This window comes from Wyeomyia smithii, chromosome 2, assembly GCF_029784165.1.
Source record: "Wyeomyia smithii strain HCP4-BCI-WySm-NY-G18 chromosome 2, ASM2978416v1, whole genome shotgun sequence".
In the NCBI taxonomy this organism is placed as follows: domain Eukaryota; kingdom Metazoa; phylum Arthropoda; class Insecta; order Diptera; family Culicidae; genus Wyeomyia; species Wyeomyia smithii.
The window spans coordinates 87,963,087-87,982,223 of NC_073695.1; the positions used below are offsets into that span (position 1 = coordinate 87,963,087).

Genomic DNA, 19,137 nt, shown 5'->3' on the forward strand with positions numbered 1-19,137 from the left:
GACATTAAAGTGTTATTCGTAGTAATAAAGTTTTTTTTAGTTCCCGCGATAAATTACGGCATAATTTATATATATATATATATATATATATATATATATATATATATATATATATATATATATATATATATATATATATATATATATATATATATATATATATCTAAATATATATATATATATATATATATATATATATATATATATATATATATATATATATATATATATATATATATATATATATATATGATATTTCTGACGCTTAGGGGTCAGAAATTGTCTCCAAATGCCATTTTAAAATCCAAGTTGGCGACTTACGGTTTCTGAAAAATAGCCTGAAGTTACCAAATACCACCCAATATGTGTATCACCGGATCCAGAATGATGCAAGGAGCTAAAAATTGACCTCAGACATCAGTTTGAATTGTAAAATGGCAACTTCTGGGAAACAGCCGAAAATAACCGAATATTACTACATATGGATATTTCCGTAATCGAAATGATGCATAGAAGCCAAGCATTGACCCTGGAGACCATTTTGAATTCGAAGATGACCACTTTCAGTTTCTAATAAACAACGTAAATAATTAAAATGCATTCATTATATTTTCGGAATAGAGGTGATGTACAAAAGCCAAAAGTCAAGAATGTTGTCATTCCGATAAAACCAATCATTTCAAATGATATAAACAAATCGCAAGGAATCAATGAATTTGAAATGTTTAAAATTATTAAACAATAAATGGGCGAGACGAAGTTGGCCGGATCAGCTAGTATAAGCATTAAATTCAAACGAATAAACAAAAAATGAAAGCTTCTAATTTTTTTATCCATAGCATAAATGCAATATTAACTTGAGTTTATACTATTTTTTTATTTTGTCGACTAGTGTTATAGCTCTTTTAACATTTTTGTGAATTATAGTGCCCCTAGCAAAAGAAGCACTTTTTTAGAGAATCTAATTTGTTCTTCCGTAAGCGCACGTGAAAGCGAGGAGCACGGCGTGCGCTTACTGTGCGGCCCTCTGACGCAACTTTTGCATGCACTATACTGCCGCGCATAGCATGTCAGTCTCATTTGCATTTTCAGCAAGCCGAGAAAAACGCGTGTTTATATGATTTCATATCATTGCATCTTATGAGATTGGACAATATATTTGGAAGTTTTTCAGAACAAAGTTGTTGATTCCATATATTGTTACGAGACTATGCATAGTTGGCCACATTTCCGCGTATTGACTCAATTTTAGTGAAAATGCAAATGGGACTGACTTGCTATGCGCGGCAGTATAGGTTCCAAAATTCACAGGAATGGTCAATGAGCTACAATCTTTTTTAGGCAAGTATATTGAGCATTGGGACAACATCGTTTTTCGCTTTGGCTGACCAGTGTTATCTATAACTTTCCTGAGGCCATCTTTTCTCTATAGTGCAGAAATAAACATTTAGCAACACTACTAGTCTACTTATTGCTGGAAAACAACTCAAGATACCGTTTTGAAATATAATATTGTGACTTCCGGTTTCTGCCAAAAAAGCCCAAACAAGCCCAATAGTACCCAAAATGGTTATTCCGAAACCAGAATAATGTTCAGACACCGAAAATTGTCTGCAAATGCCATTTGAAGGTTTACGGAAAAGACTAAACATCACTCAATACGGTTATTTCCGTTATCGTGATGAAGAAGGAAGTTTGAATGAAACACTTTGAACTTGGAGTAATTTAATATGATCAAAACAGGTGCTGTTACACTTTGTAAATCAATAAAATCAAGGCTGGTCATAAAAAGTATATATATATATATATATATATATATATATATATATATATATATATATATATATATATATATATATATATATATATATATATATATATATATATATATATATATATATTTATATCTATATATATATATATATATATATATATATATATATATATATATATATATATATATATATATATATATATATATATATATATATATATATATATATATATATATATATATATATATATATATATATATATATATATATATATATACTTTTTATGACCAGCCTTGATTTTATTAATTTACAAAGTGTAACAGCACCTGTTTTGATCATATTAAATTACTCCAAGTTCAAAGTGTTTCATTCAAACTTCCTTCTTCATCACGATAACGGAAATAACCGTATTGAGTGATGTTTAGTCTTTTCCGTAAACCTTCAAATGGCATTTGCAGACAATTTTCGGTGTCTGAACATTATTCTGGTTTCGGAATAACCATTTTGGGTACTATTGGGCTTATTTGGGCTTTTTTGGCAGAAAACGGAAGTCACAATATTATATTTCAAAACAGTATCTTGAGTTGTTTTCCAGCAATAAGTAGACTAGTAGTGTTGCTAAATGTTTATTTCTGCACTATATCGAAAAGATGGCCTCAGGAAAGTTATAGATAACACTGGTCAGCCAAAGCGAAAAACGATGTTGTCCCAATGCTCAATATACTTGCCTAAAAAAAGATTGTAGCTCATTGACCATTCCTGTGAATTTTGGAACCTATACTGCCGCGCATAGCAAGTCAGTCCCATTTGTATTTTCACTAAAATTGAGTCAATACGCGGAAATGGTGGCTAACTATGCATAGTCTCGTAACAATATATGGAATCAACAACGTTGTTCTGAAAAACTTCCAAATATATTGTCCAATCTCATAAGATGCAATGATATGAAATCATATAAACACGCGTTTTTCTCGGCTCGCTGAAAATGCAAATAAGACTGACATGCTATGCGCGGCAGTATAGTGCATGCAAAAGTTGCGTCAGAGGGCCGCACAGTAAGTGCTCGCCGGGTTCCTCGCTTTCACGTGCGCTTACGGAAGAACAAATTAGATTCTCTGAAAAAGTTATTTTTGCTAGGGGCACTATAATTCACAAAAATGTTAAAAGAGCTATAACACTAGTCGACAAAATAAAAAAATAGTATAAACTCAAGTTAATATTGCATTTATGCTATGGATAAAAAAATTAGAAGCTTTCATTTTCTGTTTATTCGTTTGAATTTTATGCTTATACTAGCTGACCCGGCAAACTTCGTCTCGCCCATTTTATTGTTTAATAATTTTAAACATTTAAAATTCATTGATTACTTGCGATTTGTTTATATCATTTGAAATGATTGGTTTTATCGGAATGACAACATCCTCGACTTTTGGCTTTTGTACATCACCTCTATTCCGAAAATATAATGAATGCATTTTAATTATTTACGTTGTTTTTTAGAAACTGAAAGTGGTCATCTTCGAATTCAAAATGGTCTCCAGGGTCAATGCTTGGCTTCTATGCATCATTTCGATTACGGAAATATCCATATGTAGTAGTATTCGGTTATTTTCGGCTGTTTCCCAGAAGTTGCCATTTTACAATTCAAACTGATGTCTGAGGTCAATTTTTAGCTCCTTGCATCATTCTGGATCCGGTGATACACATATTGGGTGGTATTTGGTGACGTCAGGCTATTTTTCAGAAACCGTAAGTCGCCAACTTGGATTTTAAAATGGCATTTGGAGACAATTTCTGACCCCTGAGCGTCATTCTGATTGAAGAAACACTCACATTGGGTGACATTTTGTCATTTTTGGCTGTTTTCCAGACACCGGAAGTCGCCATCTTACAATTCAAAATGTTGTCTGAGGTCGATTTGTGGCTTCAGTGCATCATAACAATCCCGGAAATACCAATATTGGGTGGTATTCGGTCATTTGCCGCTGTTTTTCAGGAACCGGAAGACACCATCTTGAATTTCAAAACGAAATGGCATTAGGAGGCAATTTTTGGCCTCTAAGCGTCGATCTGGTTGAAGGAACGCTCATATTGGGAGGTATTTGTTAACTTTCGGCTGTTTTCCAGACACCGGAATTCGCCATCTTACAATTCAAAATGTTGTCTGAGGTCGATTTGTGGCTTCAGTGCGTCATAACAATTACGGAAATACGTATATTAGGTGGTATTTGGTCATTTGCCGCTGTTTTTCAGAAACCGGAAGTCGCCATCTTAGATTTCGAAATGGTATTTGGAGATATGCCAGAAGAAGGAAGGGTGTCGAAACATTATGGACATGTTTGTTACACCTTTCACTTGCATTCACTTGCCAAATTTGGTTATATTTGCTTGACTGGTTCTCGAGCTGTGCGAAATTTGAGTTTCATTTGTATGGGACCCCCCCTTACAGAAGAGGGAGGGGTGTCAAACCATTATGCATATATTTGTTACCCCTGAAAACATTCACCTGCCAAATTTGGTTCCATTTAGTTGGTTAGTTCTCGAGATAAACAGAAATTTGTGTTTCATTTGTATGGAACCCCTCCCTCACAGAAGAGGGAGGAGAGTCAAACCATTATGGACATATTTGTTACCTCTAAAAACATTCACATACCAAATTTGGTTGTATTTGGTTGATTGGTTCTCGAGCTGTGCGAAATTCGTGTTTCATTTGTATGGAACCCCTCTCTTGTAGAAGAGGGAGGGGTGTCAAACTATTGTGGATATATTTGTTACCTCTAAATACTTCCACCTACCAAATTTGGTTCTATTTGCTTGGTTAGTTCTCGAGATGTGGAGGAATTTGTGTTTCATTTGTATGGAACCCTTCCCTTCCATAAGAGGAGGGGTGTCGAACCAATATGTACATATTTGTTACTCCTAAAAACGTCCATTTGCCAAATTTGGTTCCATTTGCTTGATTAGTTTTTGACATGTGCAGAATTTTGTTTTTCGTTTGTATGAGACCCCTCCCTCCCAGAAGAGGGAGGGGTCTCAAACCATCATATGAACCTTTCTCGGCCCCTAAACCCCTATATACAAATTTTCACCACGATCGGTTCGGTAGTTTCCGAGCCAATATGGATCAGACAGACAGACAGACAGACAGACAGACCGGACTGCATTTTTATAGGTATAGATTACGTTGAACTATTAATGTGCCTTATTTTACTCAAAATATGATTAATTCAAATTATATTCAACAAAAATTAACAGTTTTGATTATTTCGTCAAATTCTCGGTTTCACCAAATCCGCAGTGAATTTTTTTGACCGCGATAAAATCGAAAAATCACGGTAATAGTTTTAAAGACCAAAGAAGAAACAAAAAAACATTTATGTTCTATCATGACAATTGAAAGCATGTGCCACGAGATGAAACAAGTTAACAGTTGTTTGTAAAATTGAAAATTTATTATAGTTGACAATTAGGTAATAAGTAATCGTAAATTAAATCCTAACAATACCTCATCAGCAGCCGCGTTCTGAAGCTAAAATATAACCGTTATTAACATAATTTTTTCTGCTAAAAATTTAGCGTCCAAATAGCAAACCACCCATTTCAATTAGTTTGCTTGTGTTGGCCAAGCCCCCACAGGAGATTTGGAATGCATTAAAAACTTCCCAGCATGAGTTTTCAAGCCCAATGAAGCCCCAAAACCCCCACTATTAGAGAAGTCGAGCCCTCACGAATCCGTAACTTGTTTACTGCTTTCGACGGCAATAGGATAGTACACACATAAATATGTAAAGATTCGTGCTAATGAAAACAACATTGAAAATAGAGGCATACACCAGGAAACGTTAATGAACAAACCATATAGATGTATACTGCTGTGAATCCAATTTCGGTTGTGAAGATCTGAGGGAGGGCTTTTAATGGCGCAAAGCGGTTCGTCACTCCAAACCAGTTGTCATCGTCGTTCGAAAGAGAGGGCGGCGGCGGTGGCGAAAGTTCTTATTTCATTATCACGTTCTATCAGGCACATAGTTCCTCGCTGTCTCTTTTGCTGTGGCCAGTTTCTGTTCAAACATAATTCCTTGCTTTGGGGCTAGCAGGCAATATACAATGTTAGCAGGAACTATTCGCCGCCTTTCCCTCCGACGTTACGAAAAACGACTGATTCGATTGATCGACGACGATCTGATATCCATCGATGTGTGGCTCAGCGGTTATGTACATCTAGGTAGAAAAACACTACCATGTTATTTCAACAGAAATACGTTTCACATCAACACGAACGCCACTCATTTAAAGAAAATTAAAAGAAAACAACGATAATCGGACAGGGATGCTAGCATTTTTTTTTTTGATCATTCAGGAGTCCAAAATTGTAGTCGCGCTTGGAGTTGCTCGTTATGGATTTTTCTCCTGCCATGGTAATTACCTTAACATTTATCTATCTAGGGTATGCTAGTGATTTTTTGTTTGTTTTCACATTTGACACGAAACACTTAGAACTCTAATGTATGTAGTGATTGAAAATCAGGATGCTGAATATTTGTTGTTTGAAAATTGCTTGAATGAAGAAGGGTGATGGGAATGCCGATTTCCAATCGTGTTGGCGAATGGTGCACAGTTTTTTTCCCCTCAACCATCTAGAACAGAACACTGATTCGCGAACGCCGCTACCCGCCCCACATTTAGAAGAAAACACTAATTGAATAAACACTCAATGCTTCCGACAACACAGTTTACAATGATGGTGACGAGTGAAAAAAGTTAGACATGAGAAACATCATTCTGAGTTAGAGTTTGTAGACGTAAGTGAATGAGAAATGAGTTTGCAATAACCGTGAGTGATATAAGGTTAAAGTGGAAAACTACTCCGGTTAACTAGGACAACAGGAGTACGAGAGAAATGCGTATGAACGGATCAACAAAATAGGGCCAGAGTTAGTCATAGCTACCGTAGTCTTCTCTAAACATCTTAACAGATGGTGATGCTGTAGTTCGAAGATGTCTTCGTCGTTGTAGTTGTCGTCCAGTTCGATGCCAGACTCCTGCGCTGCTAGCCGCGACTCGGCAGCCTTCTTCTTACTCGCGAACGCCGCACTGGCGCCCGCTTTCGCTATTCGTATTCGTGCGAGACGTGCTTTCTACAAAAGGGACAAAAAGGGGGACGCACATTAAATCGGGGCCTCCCGTACGTACTTACAATGAGATGTCGTCGGCATTGGTGGCGTTGTCAGTCCGGATGCCTACCCGCTGTGCTTTCCGCTTGTCCGCCCGCTGGTTCTGGTGGTAGATGCGACTGAAGTTTGACACGATCACAGGTACGGGTAGCGCGATGACCAACACCCCGCTCAGCGAACAGACGCCTCCCACGATCTTACCGGCTATTGTTTCTGGCACCATATCACCGTAACTGTGAAAATACAAACGAACCGATTAATACTCCACAGCCAGCTTAAATTTATTCCATCATCAATTCCAATTGAGCCGACCGACGTGTCAAGAGCAATAGTAATCATCATCAACAAATATAGTGTCCGGCGTAAACTCCGAATCAGCATCCAATTAATTAATTGGAACATTTCAATCACCCAGGGAGACCGCGAGAGACGCGCGTGCGACGTGAAAAACGTCGATGCAACGGTAATAAATTGGACGACAGAGACACTAGCATGGGTGCGCAACTGTGAGCAAAGTTTGCTGGCCTGGCCACTGGCCAGCATAGAAAAACTGTCTGCTTGCTGTCAGTTTTGAAATAACTATAAATTGGAAAGTTCGCGTCTGTGGTAAAAGCCTAATCGACCGGCTGTTACTCTATGCGAATGATTAATTGTCGCTGCATTATTGATATGGATTTAATTTAATTTAATTGACGTGACAAATTTTAATGGTTGCAGTAATATATACTCGAAATTGATATTTAAGAACATAATATGATGAAGAATTTAATCAGTTTTGAAACTTTCGAAATTTGCTGGCTCACATATTATCTCGAAAATGAAATTGATCAAATTAGTAGTTATGGTAGGCGTAACTCAATCCAGAGGTCAGTCAAATGGTTTTTTAGGCTACAGGTAACAAAAATTTGCTATTGAAATCTTCAAACGACAAAAAGTAAGTAAGTTTTCTCATTTTCTTTTTGTCGTTGGAGGATTCCAATATTTAATAAAATACATAGTAAACTAATAGTTTACCACAAAAATATAAAAAAAGAAACATAATTCAGTTAGAAATCGAGTATAATCCTTTTGAAATAGAATCGGATAGATATGCAAAATTAAATTAGGCCGTTACAAATTTTATTTTCATTTTATGTCAACCCAAATAACACCTAATATTGTTTTTTTTTCGAAATCGTGAAGATGCACTGAAACCACAAATCGACCTCAAACAACATTTTGAGTTGTAAAATGGCGACTTTTGGTGACTGGAAAACTGCCGAAAATGACCCAAAAACAACCAAATATGGGTGTTTCTTTAACCAGAATGATGCTCAGAGGCCAGAAATTGTCTCCAAATACCATTTTGAAGGCCAATATGGCGACTCCCGGTTCCTAAACAACAGTGGCAAATGACCAAATAACACTCAATATGGGTATTTCTGGGCTTGTTATGATGCAGTGAAGTCACAAATCGACCTCAGACAACATTATGAATTGTGAGAAGACGACTTCCGGTGAATGGGAAACTGCCGGAAATGACCGAATATCACCCAATATGGGTGTTTCTTCAACCAAAATGACGCTCAGAGGCCAGAAATTGTGTCCAAATACCATTTTGAAATCCAAGATTGCGACTTCCGCTTTCTGAAAAACAGCCAAAAATGGCCGATTTCCATCCAATATTAGATGCTTCGAAACCAGAATGATATACAGGAGCTAGAATCGACCACAGACACCATTTTGAATTCTAAGATGGTGACTTCCGGTTTCGGGAAAATAGCCGAGAATGACTAAATAACACCTATTATTGGTCTTTCTTAAACCAGAATGACGCTCAGGGGCCAGAAATTGTCTCCAAATGCCATTTTAAAATCCAGGATGGTGACTTCTGGTGTCTGAAAAATAGCCTGAAGTGACCAAATACCACCCAATATGAGTGTTTCTTTAACTAGAATGATGCATGGAGCTAAAAATTGACCTCAGACACCATTTTGAATTGTAAGATGGCAACTTCTGGGAAACAGCCGAAAACTATGTAGTATTTCCGAATATTTTCGTAATCGAAATAATGTATAGAAGCCAAGCATTGACCCTGGATACCATCTTGAATTCGAAGATGACCACTTTCAGTTTCTGGAAAACAACAAAAATAATGAATATCACCCAATATGAGCATTTCCGGAATAGAGGTGATGTACTAAAGGCAAAAGTGGAGGATGTTGTCATTCCGATAAAACCAATAATTTCAAACGATATAAACAAATCTCACGAATTGTGTGATGCACCATTTTCTGACGAGAACTCGTTTGTTTTGTTTTTGCCCTGAGGACGAAGAAATATATCCTCGAAACGTCGGCTTTGACATAGTAAATCGTGTTTTAAAGAAACCCGTGACCGAAATTGCCATCATTGAACCCATGAACTATTTATTGGTCAAACACCGCTTAACTTTAAACACTAAATGTTCACGAAATCATAGTACAAAATACGCTTACATGCCTCTATGGAATCGCCCAGCATTGGAAATTTAGTAAACTTAGTTAGATTTATCCTGAATTTTCTTGAACAAACCATATTCCACAACGCTTCCATATTCATCTCAAAACTTGAATCACTCCTCAATTATTCATCTCACGACGCCCTCATATTCATTACACTGTTAATCATGAATGAATCACATCATCATGAACGAGCGTAGCCGCAGCCCGTCGTTGTAGGTTATCTAGATATACGCTGTAGTTGTTTACGTGCAAAATTTGTTACTTAGGTAACCACTGCAGTGCTGTCGATTTATGTAAAATATGTCGGAATAATTCAACATTTTCAGTATGACTTTTTTCGTATAAACAGAAACTGATTCGGCAATTTTGATTATCTTCAAAACAGTGAATCGTGTTAAGAACAAGAATGAAGTTGATTTTCCTACACGCAGTCTTTTGTATCGAATTGAGCGTAGATTTTTGCAATGAAGGCGGAGCGACGCAGATTCGAGTAAGAGAAACGAAACAAAACAGTTTCAATACTGCTGAATTATTGTCATTAGCACCATTACCGTGGTTCTAGATTAACTAATCTGCGTTATCGATATTGGACCGATAACGGTATTCGACTGGGTACAAAGGAACAATTGAACCGGAAAATCACCCAAGTTAGCAGTTGTATCTCGCTGCTATGAACTGTTCATTTGTTTATGTTTATCTTTGGTACCGTGGTCGTTATTGTAAAAATGATTATTGAGAATTACATGAACATTTCACAGTAGTAGTAGTTGCGAAAATTTTCATAACTCTTATCTTCAAGCATTCATAGTTCTGAAAAGAACTAATTCCATAATTTTCGAATAGAAATGTGTGCTACAGAACGCTGATGATCGCGCCACAGGTAGCATCGAATATTTTGCTTAGACGCACATAACGAATTTACTCTCCGCTCTGCCCTCCGGTAGTTGTACCAGCAAAATATCCTGCAGCATACGATGATATCAGTTGCTGTCGTATGCAAAATAAAGGTAAGGTGTTCCGCAGTGCCTGAAAGCTGACTCATACGCAGCTCTCGTTTCCTATTGCCGCGTACCTCAAACAGCCATACTCCCACCGCTACCGTGTGACGAACAAGAATGAAGCTGAATTTTCTACACACAATTTTTTGTATCGAGTTGAGCGAAGACTTTTGCGTTGAAGGCATGGCCACGCAGTCTCGAGAAAGAGAAACGAAACAAAACACTTTGTTGAGTCAGAATATGTGAGCAGTGGAATTAATTCCGTCCATGTTATTGTTATCCATGCTCGGGAAGCAAGCGAATAGCGAGGAAAATGTATTAGAAAGCTTGGCCTTGGAACTTTTCACCTATTTTCACCATTAGGCAGTAAAGCAACAATGTTAAACATTATATCAAACAATTGTCACACATTTCATCTACCCACCGACACTGACTAAGATGCATTAGATCGTTCGATTGTTATTATCGTTTTAAATCTGACGCAACATTTACCAGTTTCAATTTCAATTTTACAAAATGTGATCTAGCATAGAAAACAAAGGCGTCTGATAATGGAAAATGATTAATTCCCACTAGTTAGAAGCATTCTATGAGTTTGAGCTGGCTTAACCCTGTTTCTGTTGAAGAAATTAAACCTGAAAAGTTACCTCGATACCCTGCCGAGCACATAACGGTTAAGATATGCACGACAGTGCGGTAAAATTAGTTTATTTCAAGTAGGCAGTAGGAACAGAGGGTCCCATCGTACTAGATGGCTTGACCATGGTTGAAGCGAACATGCTAGTGTGAAGACGCCTTATGATATGTCCCTCTTTATAGTGTATTCTCAAATCTTAGTTTAATCATTTTTTGTGAGAGGTTTAACCTTCTTTCTAATATTCTCTTGGCTAAAAACATTCTTACCGAAACCTTTTTGCCTTTCTCCTATTTAGTCTTCTATTTTCTAAATCTTTTTTTTTTTTGCATTTTAAAATTTTATAGGTCGGATATTCATAATAATCATAAACGATTTCATTAAGCCTTTTTCCAAATAAAAATATTTTATCACAGAAATAAACCAATATAATTGTGCACGTGCTCTTGAAGCACGTACGTACTCGTGAAACATAACTGTTGGTAATAACAAATAGGCACATTTTTTTTTTCAACTAAATCGCGAAAGATTGTTTCGCATCGATACGTTAATCCACGTGGAACGGCTCAAACGCAGAATCCACAAAGACCAGAGTGCTTCATTCGAGTAAAACTAATTATATTTTCGCTTCCAGTTCGATAATAATCGTTCCGAAAACCATCCCAGACATGTATTTACCAACCGAGTCCGATGTTTATACTATTTGAGCAATCACCTTCAATCGTTCGATACAGAGTAGCGTGTTTTTCGTTCATGCTAATATAAATAATCAGACCGGAGATTTTCTCCCGCTGTCAGTGTATCTGACAGAAACCACAACACCCGATCAATATTGTGATGCACTGTGTATATACACACACACTCACACTAGGGTGATTCAAAGTCAAATCGAAGAAAGTCTAGTAGCCTCCATTTTTAGATTGTTAATACAATCCCAAGGCAATCAACTTCGCTCAGTCATCTCACGGAAATTGTTCAGTTATTGCGTCTTTCACTGAATATTTGTTATTTTTCGAAATGAAAGCGTACAATTGTTAATGATTTACCTAATGTGTAAATCTTGCAAAACCTTTCACGCTACCTCAGCGTTGAGTGCTTACGAACGACGATACCGAAGGAAGGATGCTTTTGACCACCCTTCACTGGGGTTTATCGTGGCAATTCTTCATCAAATGAGCCGTAACGAAAAGAGCGCAGAACGTTACTGTAAAGATGTAGAATATAAACCTGAATAGTTAATGTTGTATCGTGAGCCGCCACGGCTACGACGAACCGTTAGACTGGTTCACGATTATAAGGTAATATGTAAGAAAAAGTCCATATTAAATAGAACACTATGTAGAGAATCATAATAGTTTTGTTTGATAATTCTTTGGATGTTGTCGATCTAAAGGCTTTGAAGCATTCTAATGGGTAGTGAAAAATAATGATTATCAGGATGATGATGATGGTGATGATGATGATTAGTATGATGTTATAGAAGCGTGACTTGCTCCAGCCTAGGCAGCCAGTTTTACATCGGAGGGGGGTAAAACATGGCTGTAGAGTGGAAAAAATAAGTGCTTCAATAGCAAAAATAATCCCCGACCTTGCAATCTCCGGCTCGACTGGGAAGACAACACCCAGCGCTGTGGTTTACCGGCAGCTAAGCTCTCGGCGGTTACAGCCGACGTGATGCAGTCCGAGATGAGCAGCAGCGGTAGCGTAGCAGCCTTCCGTCTCTTGGACTGGGGCCAGCAAAAAAACCTGATGCATCACCGGCTGTAGCTGATTACCCACCGGGGCGGGAGAGGTGGAAAACTGCTTCCCGTGTGGGGAACATTTTCACCCACCGGCAGTGGTGCCGACAGCTGGACGAAGCGGCAAAAAGTGAGTTTCCAAATATACGATGAACTAGGCGGTAAGAAAATTACGTTTAAATGCAATTTGCTGTTGACCTAGATGATTTTTTGCGGTTCTTCATCTGCAACGTAGCAGCAAAACTTATTTCAATTTTACAACTTCTGTTGGTGGGTGGGTAGAACAGTTGGGCTTGGATAACTTTTAACCATTATTAACGTGAATGACGCTGATAATACGAAAAAAACTTTAGACTTTTATTCAAACCAACTGGAACGGTCTAGGTGTCGATGTTTGTTTGGCAAATAAATGTTCAGTTTAATTTTTGTTTCATACAGTACAGTACCAGAGAATACACGTTTGGATAATTGCACGTGAGGCCGTAAAATGGAGCAACGATTTTTATTTTTATCGAATGCTTCCAGCCTTCAGTGACTACTTCGAATATACTGTAGGTTACATTGGTTATGTATTTTTTTTATCTCTAATTCATTCTGATATTACGACAGATTTTTATCAACCTAATGGTTAGAGTAGTTTTCAAATTACCATTTTTGATTCCATCATAAATTGCTATTATTCGGTGTTTAGGTTTAACAAACTTTTTTTTTTTTCCTCACATAAATTTAACAAACTTCGCAATCAAAAATTCACAATTGCTTAGAGTTAACACCGGCGGCAGGTTATGACAGCTCGCACGTAAAAATAAACCGATTCACTGTCAAAAAGTTCATTGAAGCACCAACGCTGTATAATTAGTTTAATTGGTATAATATACTGCTAGAAGGTTTGGATGTTTTGTATTGTATTATGGCCTCGATAAAAAGTGCAGTTAAACATCTTTTTCTCCAATTTTTGTTAGTCAAACATATTGTTTATAATTCAAACGTATTTGGTTAACCTTGAGAAAAAGCCTTCTTCAGTACGTAGTTGTCTTCATTGTTATATGGATTGTTTCACAATATTTCTACTTCTTCCATAGGAAAGTTAAGGTAAAGTGGTCCAACCTAACTTTCGAAGAAAATACAATACAAAAGGCTTTTGCACTGATTTAATAGGTGGATATGTGTTTCTTAACAAGGCGACTATAATAAAAATATTATAGATTTTCAATTTCAATATTGAGAGTATCTTCCAAGTGCCAACTGAATCATTCGATGGATCCAAACATTAATTGATTTATAATTAATTAGGAGTCGAGTGTAACTTCTAAATCTATATAGTTTATAATTTATCAAAATTATCATCGAATAATAATATTAACCGATTTCCGATTCTTCTATTTTCTTTTTAAGAATTTCTAGTTTTTTCATATAACTGACCTCACCCCTGACAGACCCCGATCAGAAAGACAAAACAAAAATGTAACAGAAGCTGTTAGTTTGTCATGTGAAAAATCTATCAGGTTGTGTTTACAATTTGATCCCGTTACATGGGCGTAGCCAGAATTACGATTAGGGGGGGAGGGGTCAAGTTCTTCAAAATTTTAGAAGTAAAAAAATGGTATTTTGAAAAATAGAAATAAATACTAGTAGTTAGTGATCAACACGGATTTGCCCGGTGTTTCTGCCGCTGCAATGTCTTTAGTGAATCAACTGAAAAACCTGTGCAATTCCACGCAACATAGGTCAAGCATTTCAATCAATTAATTTTGATCTGGCAGATACTTTACACAGATGTTTCAATGGGCTAAAAATGTCGTTTTGTGCTAACGTATGCCTTAAAAAAAAGGACTTTTTTCGGATGGTGGTAAAAAAATATTTGAGACAGTTAATTGAGTTTCATAAATTTCCTATGGAAGGTAATTATGTTAGCTTACTTACAAAAAAATTTACGATCTTGCGTGCGGCCTTCCGGCAGTTAACCGGAACATTCGCCATGGCGGACGAAAACATGCGTCTTTTTTCGTTTTATTCCTCCTGAAATTTCGCGACAAAACTGTTGAAGTAGATCTTACGCTTCAGGCTAGCCAGAAATCCACGATGAGACGCAACTTGGGAACGTTGGGTGGGCTCGCCAACTTGGGTACCACATCGACATTTACCCGTTCCATCTCCTTAAACGATCGCCTCGAATAGTGAGCCAACTCCAGATCCGGCCAAAACGCCGTGTCTTCGGCCTTATAGTATTTTTTGGTGAACGACGCAACTTCCGGCAGGTACTTCGTACTATAAATTCCCCCGTTCACGGCCAGTCCGGAGCGGAAGAATAGCAGCTTTGACATCTCCTTCTCGCTGATTGTCAGCCACAGCACCACCGTCTTGGGGAACTTGGTGTGTGAAAGAAATTTCACCCTAGTGCTTACTTCTTTCGTGGTGGAAGTAAAATACAAAGTGCCCTACCAGTCGTTGCCATCCAGGTCTCGTCGTCTATCACCACCGCCACGTCGTGAATTGCCGGGAAAATCGATTTGATCATCTTATTTAGGCGCTGCCGCTGCTTTATTGCCTGCAGTTCCGAGACTAGTGAACGGGTATTGGCCGTCCATGTTTGCCTGACATGTATGTCCATGTTCGCCAAGCACTGTTTGATCGGTTGCACAGACCTCCAGGCCAAGCGCATGCAGCGATGTAGCCACTTTTCCCTCGGTCTTCCTCTTCAGTATCCTTTGGAACTTCTTGTCGCTCAGAGTCGTCGGCCGTCCGGAAGAACCGGGCTTTGTTTCAATGCTCTGATTGTTGTTCAATAGTGCAATGGCGGAACGGGCGTATCCGGTGCAGTGTTATGAAAATGACTGCAATACAATGACAGCAAATTTTTGATTGATCCGGCTCTCATTGTATTGCAAAGCTCTCTCTGTTTCCCATACGTTCGGTGAACAGTCCGACAGCAACTGACGACAGCACACATGCAACTCCATATGGGCTGTTAGTTTTCATCTCCTTATGTCTGTTGGTTATTCCAAGCTGTCGTAAATGACAGCCTATAATCTTCCGACGTTATTTAGCACGAATCCGAGCGGGATGTCAAGTGATTATGATACACGACAGTAAGGCCGATGAAAGAATGAAAAAGAGGTGGTGCGAAGCACGTTTTTTCTTACGTGGGGAATAATATCAACAATGGAAACGGTTTGCTTTGCATTCAATATGCCACCGGCCTGTGAAAAAGGAGAAACGAAAAAATGCAAGTCGACGACAGCCGCAGCCGATCAGCAGGCTGTCAACAGGAACAGGACATCCTCAAAATGAGCAAACTAAGCTGTCATGTCCGAAAGAACAAAATACATGCGCAAGAATGAACTGTCGTACGCAACACAAGACAGTTTTTTTGCCTTGTTTAAGCTGTAGCTGTATGTGAGCTCTCATGAGCAGCTTATGCATGAGGCTGTTAGAGTGAAAAGAGAGAAAAGTCGTCAGTATAATGTCGCTCTCTAGTCATTCTCCTAAGCTTGATCCGGTGTCCACGAACTGCCGCACGATGTCCGTTTTCGACGCGGCGGGGTACCGTTATTTAAACGTGCAAATCAATTTTTTTCTGATGACTCATGGGTTAATATGGATGTTGCTGCATGCGTAGTTTCGTCAGTGCGTGTAAAGATAAACTCATGAAAAATTTGAAATTTTTGTCCATTTTTTTAGTGGAAACGTTATTAGAGTTATTGAAAACAAAATTCTGCCCCCGTCCCTGCCCCCTTCTGGCTACGCCTATGTCCCGTTAGGTGTTAAAACAACAGAAATTATAACAAAAATAATTCTACTAGTATCAAATCCATATTAAATTGTGCTATCAACGTATCTGCTTTCTAACTTAATAAGATAGCATATAGAACAATATAATAACAAGTATTGTAAGAAACAACAGCTTTTGATAGAAACGAAAAATTTGATAGACTTGGTTGAAAACAACTTCATTTCAGGATTTGTTATTGTAACTCATTCAGATTCAATTTTGCTATCGGAAGCATGTGGGAAAATACAAAGTCGTATCAAAATATGTTATTTGTATCTCCTGTTGATAGAATTTTGTAACTTTTTTGATATGCTCTTCTGGTCGGGATAGGTTTAGAACAACATACAGTTTGCGTTTACCGGAAAATGTCTAGCTCACGAAGTATCGTGATGCTGTTGGCCACTTCAGCTCTATCGAGTAAGTTAGGTGTTATCAAACTGAATTTTCAGCGGAACAGGATCAACCTTCTGTCGTAATTCGATATTTACTCTGTCTAGGCCACCTTTTGGAAAGCAACAGTTTTACGGTCACTCCTGACAGAATAATGTATCTTTTAAGCAACCACACTATACATATATACCTAGCTAGCATACATTGTCTTCCGTGCAATCTCCCAAATGGATAATCTCTGCTCAACTAGCATTTTACCGGTACACATACCGCTTCCGACATTATGAAGCTTCCGAGCCATTGGTCGATTTGTGCTTGTCGGCGGCACCAGCCAGCACCGCCTGCAACAGGATAACAAGTTTTCTCGGCATATATATATTCAATTTCGTCCTGTCTGGTTGTTGACTCACAACTTGGTTGCTTTCCAATCCGGACTGCATTCGCCAATGGTGAGAAAGCAAAGTAGTAAAAGGATTGAATTTTCACACCAATTTAGAGCCGGTTCAGCCTTTTCAATCGACTGGTTCTGCTGTTGATGCTGTTAGGGAGCCTTCAGAACAAACCCGATAAACCGGAAACCATTAGTTTAGTTTATTCACTTTCGGAAACTTTGTATACCCCGGTTGGGAAATCATTTCGGACTGTGGTCTCTCGGTTATCCATTGCTACTGCGAGAGCCGACACCGAAATCGGTGTCCCATGGACAGAGCAATTTGTCACGCTTATCACCGAAAGTGGAGTAACCAAATTTGGTTGCTGCTGCAAAGAGAAGCCAACTGTCCTTTGCCTGGTAAACAGTAAAGAGATTTTTTTCCGCTTATGCTGTGCACAAAGTTGCTCAAAAGTTACCCGAATAATTTCATCATTGATCGTGATTAAGGCTTTTGGTTTCAGTTTGGAGCAATAAATTACTGAACATTATTTCCTCAGAGGAACGATATAATTGGGCACTGCAGAAGGATTGTGGAATTTGATACACCCAACGCAAACGGGGAACATTTTATTACTTTGGGGCAATTTTTTATTACTTATTGTGTCTTATGACTGCGCATTATACACAATTAGTAACAACTAAAAAGTAACAAAAAATATGACGGCCACACGCTTGTATGTGTTTCTGCAGGAGAACATACAGCCAAGCACCGCAATGCATGTGTTAGCAAAACTTCACTCGCTGCATTTGTATTGATGCAACGATCAGATTAATTTTTGTCCTCTTCATCCACACATAATGAGAATCTCACCCGTCAACCTCAAATGTCTAATTAGAAACACTTTCGTTTCGTCCCCCAGTGTTTACTTGAAATGAAAATATGTTATACTGTCTGAACAGAGTTGCCGAAGTTGCGAATATTGTTCTGGATGGGCACGAATTTTGTATTTTCAAACAGGTGCAAATGAGTTTCCATGAACCAATGAGTATGTTTTTTGGATAGCTTGCAAGAAAGCGAATGATTTTGTTTTTCTCTAACGCAGTTTACAGATCGTGATGTCATTTGAAGACGCATTGCAAGTCTTCAAAATCATCAACGTTTGCATACTCTATGACGGGGAAAATGCTGCTTGGCAGCTCTTGTCATATTCTTTCTCTACTCCGTATGCATACAACGAGCGAACTAATACACGCTCACCTGATGAATTGGAGATTGAAGAAACTTGTAATATGTGCAACATATGCGACGGTGTGTGATTTTTTTTTGTGCTTGAGATGGAAAGGGACCAGTTTTCGCCAGAACAAATCGTGCATGTGGTTGAAACGACCATTATTAGATAGTCGAACTCCCGTAACACGTGCTAAATATATGACAGTATGTGTTGTTACTTGACTGGGGTAGAATTTTATTGCCTTTTAAGTAATAGGTTTGTTACCTTTAAGGCAATTTTGCGCTATTGCTTCTAAAGTAACAAGGAAAAGTTTTGCGTGTACCTAAATAAACGAACCCAAGAGTGATGGGAAGAAATAGCAGTAGCGAAAATCATAACAGTAATGATGTCAGTCAGAAGCGTACAAATTACGGTTAAGACTTCGTCTTTCCATCGTTGATGAAACGAAGAATGTAATAAATTATAACCAACCAACCTTTTTGGGGTGGCACCACCGATGCAAATTATTTACCCGTTGTTGCTTCATCAAGATGGAAAATAACTCGGGAATAGCGCAGGAAATTAATA

At 38.0% G+C, this 19,137-nt stretch overlaps 1 protein-coding gene across 11 annotated transcripts in view; it reads right to left on the reverse strand.

Annotated features, from left to right (window-relative positions):
- LOC129725472 (potassium voltage-gated channel protein Shal) overlaps nt 1–19,137 on the reverse strand; it is a 520,683-nt gene that overhangs the window by 75,216 nt on the left and 426,330 nt on the right. For 10 of the 11 annotated variants that reach the window (XM_055681351.1, XM_055681350.1, XM_055681348.1 and 7 more), the window contains 2 exons: nt 7,020–7,182; nt 6,725–6,913 (listed from right to left, as the gene is read on the reverse strand). In XM_055681351.1, coding sequence (XP_055537326.1) covers nt 6,725–6,913; nt 7,020–7,182 — 352 coding nt within the window. Of the gene's footprint in view, nt 1–5,630; nt 5,997–6,724; nt 6,914–7,019; nt 7,183–19,137 lie in introns of all 11 variants that reach the window. The other variant, XR_008728092.1, reaches the window with a different exon arrangement.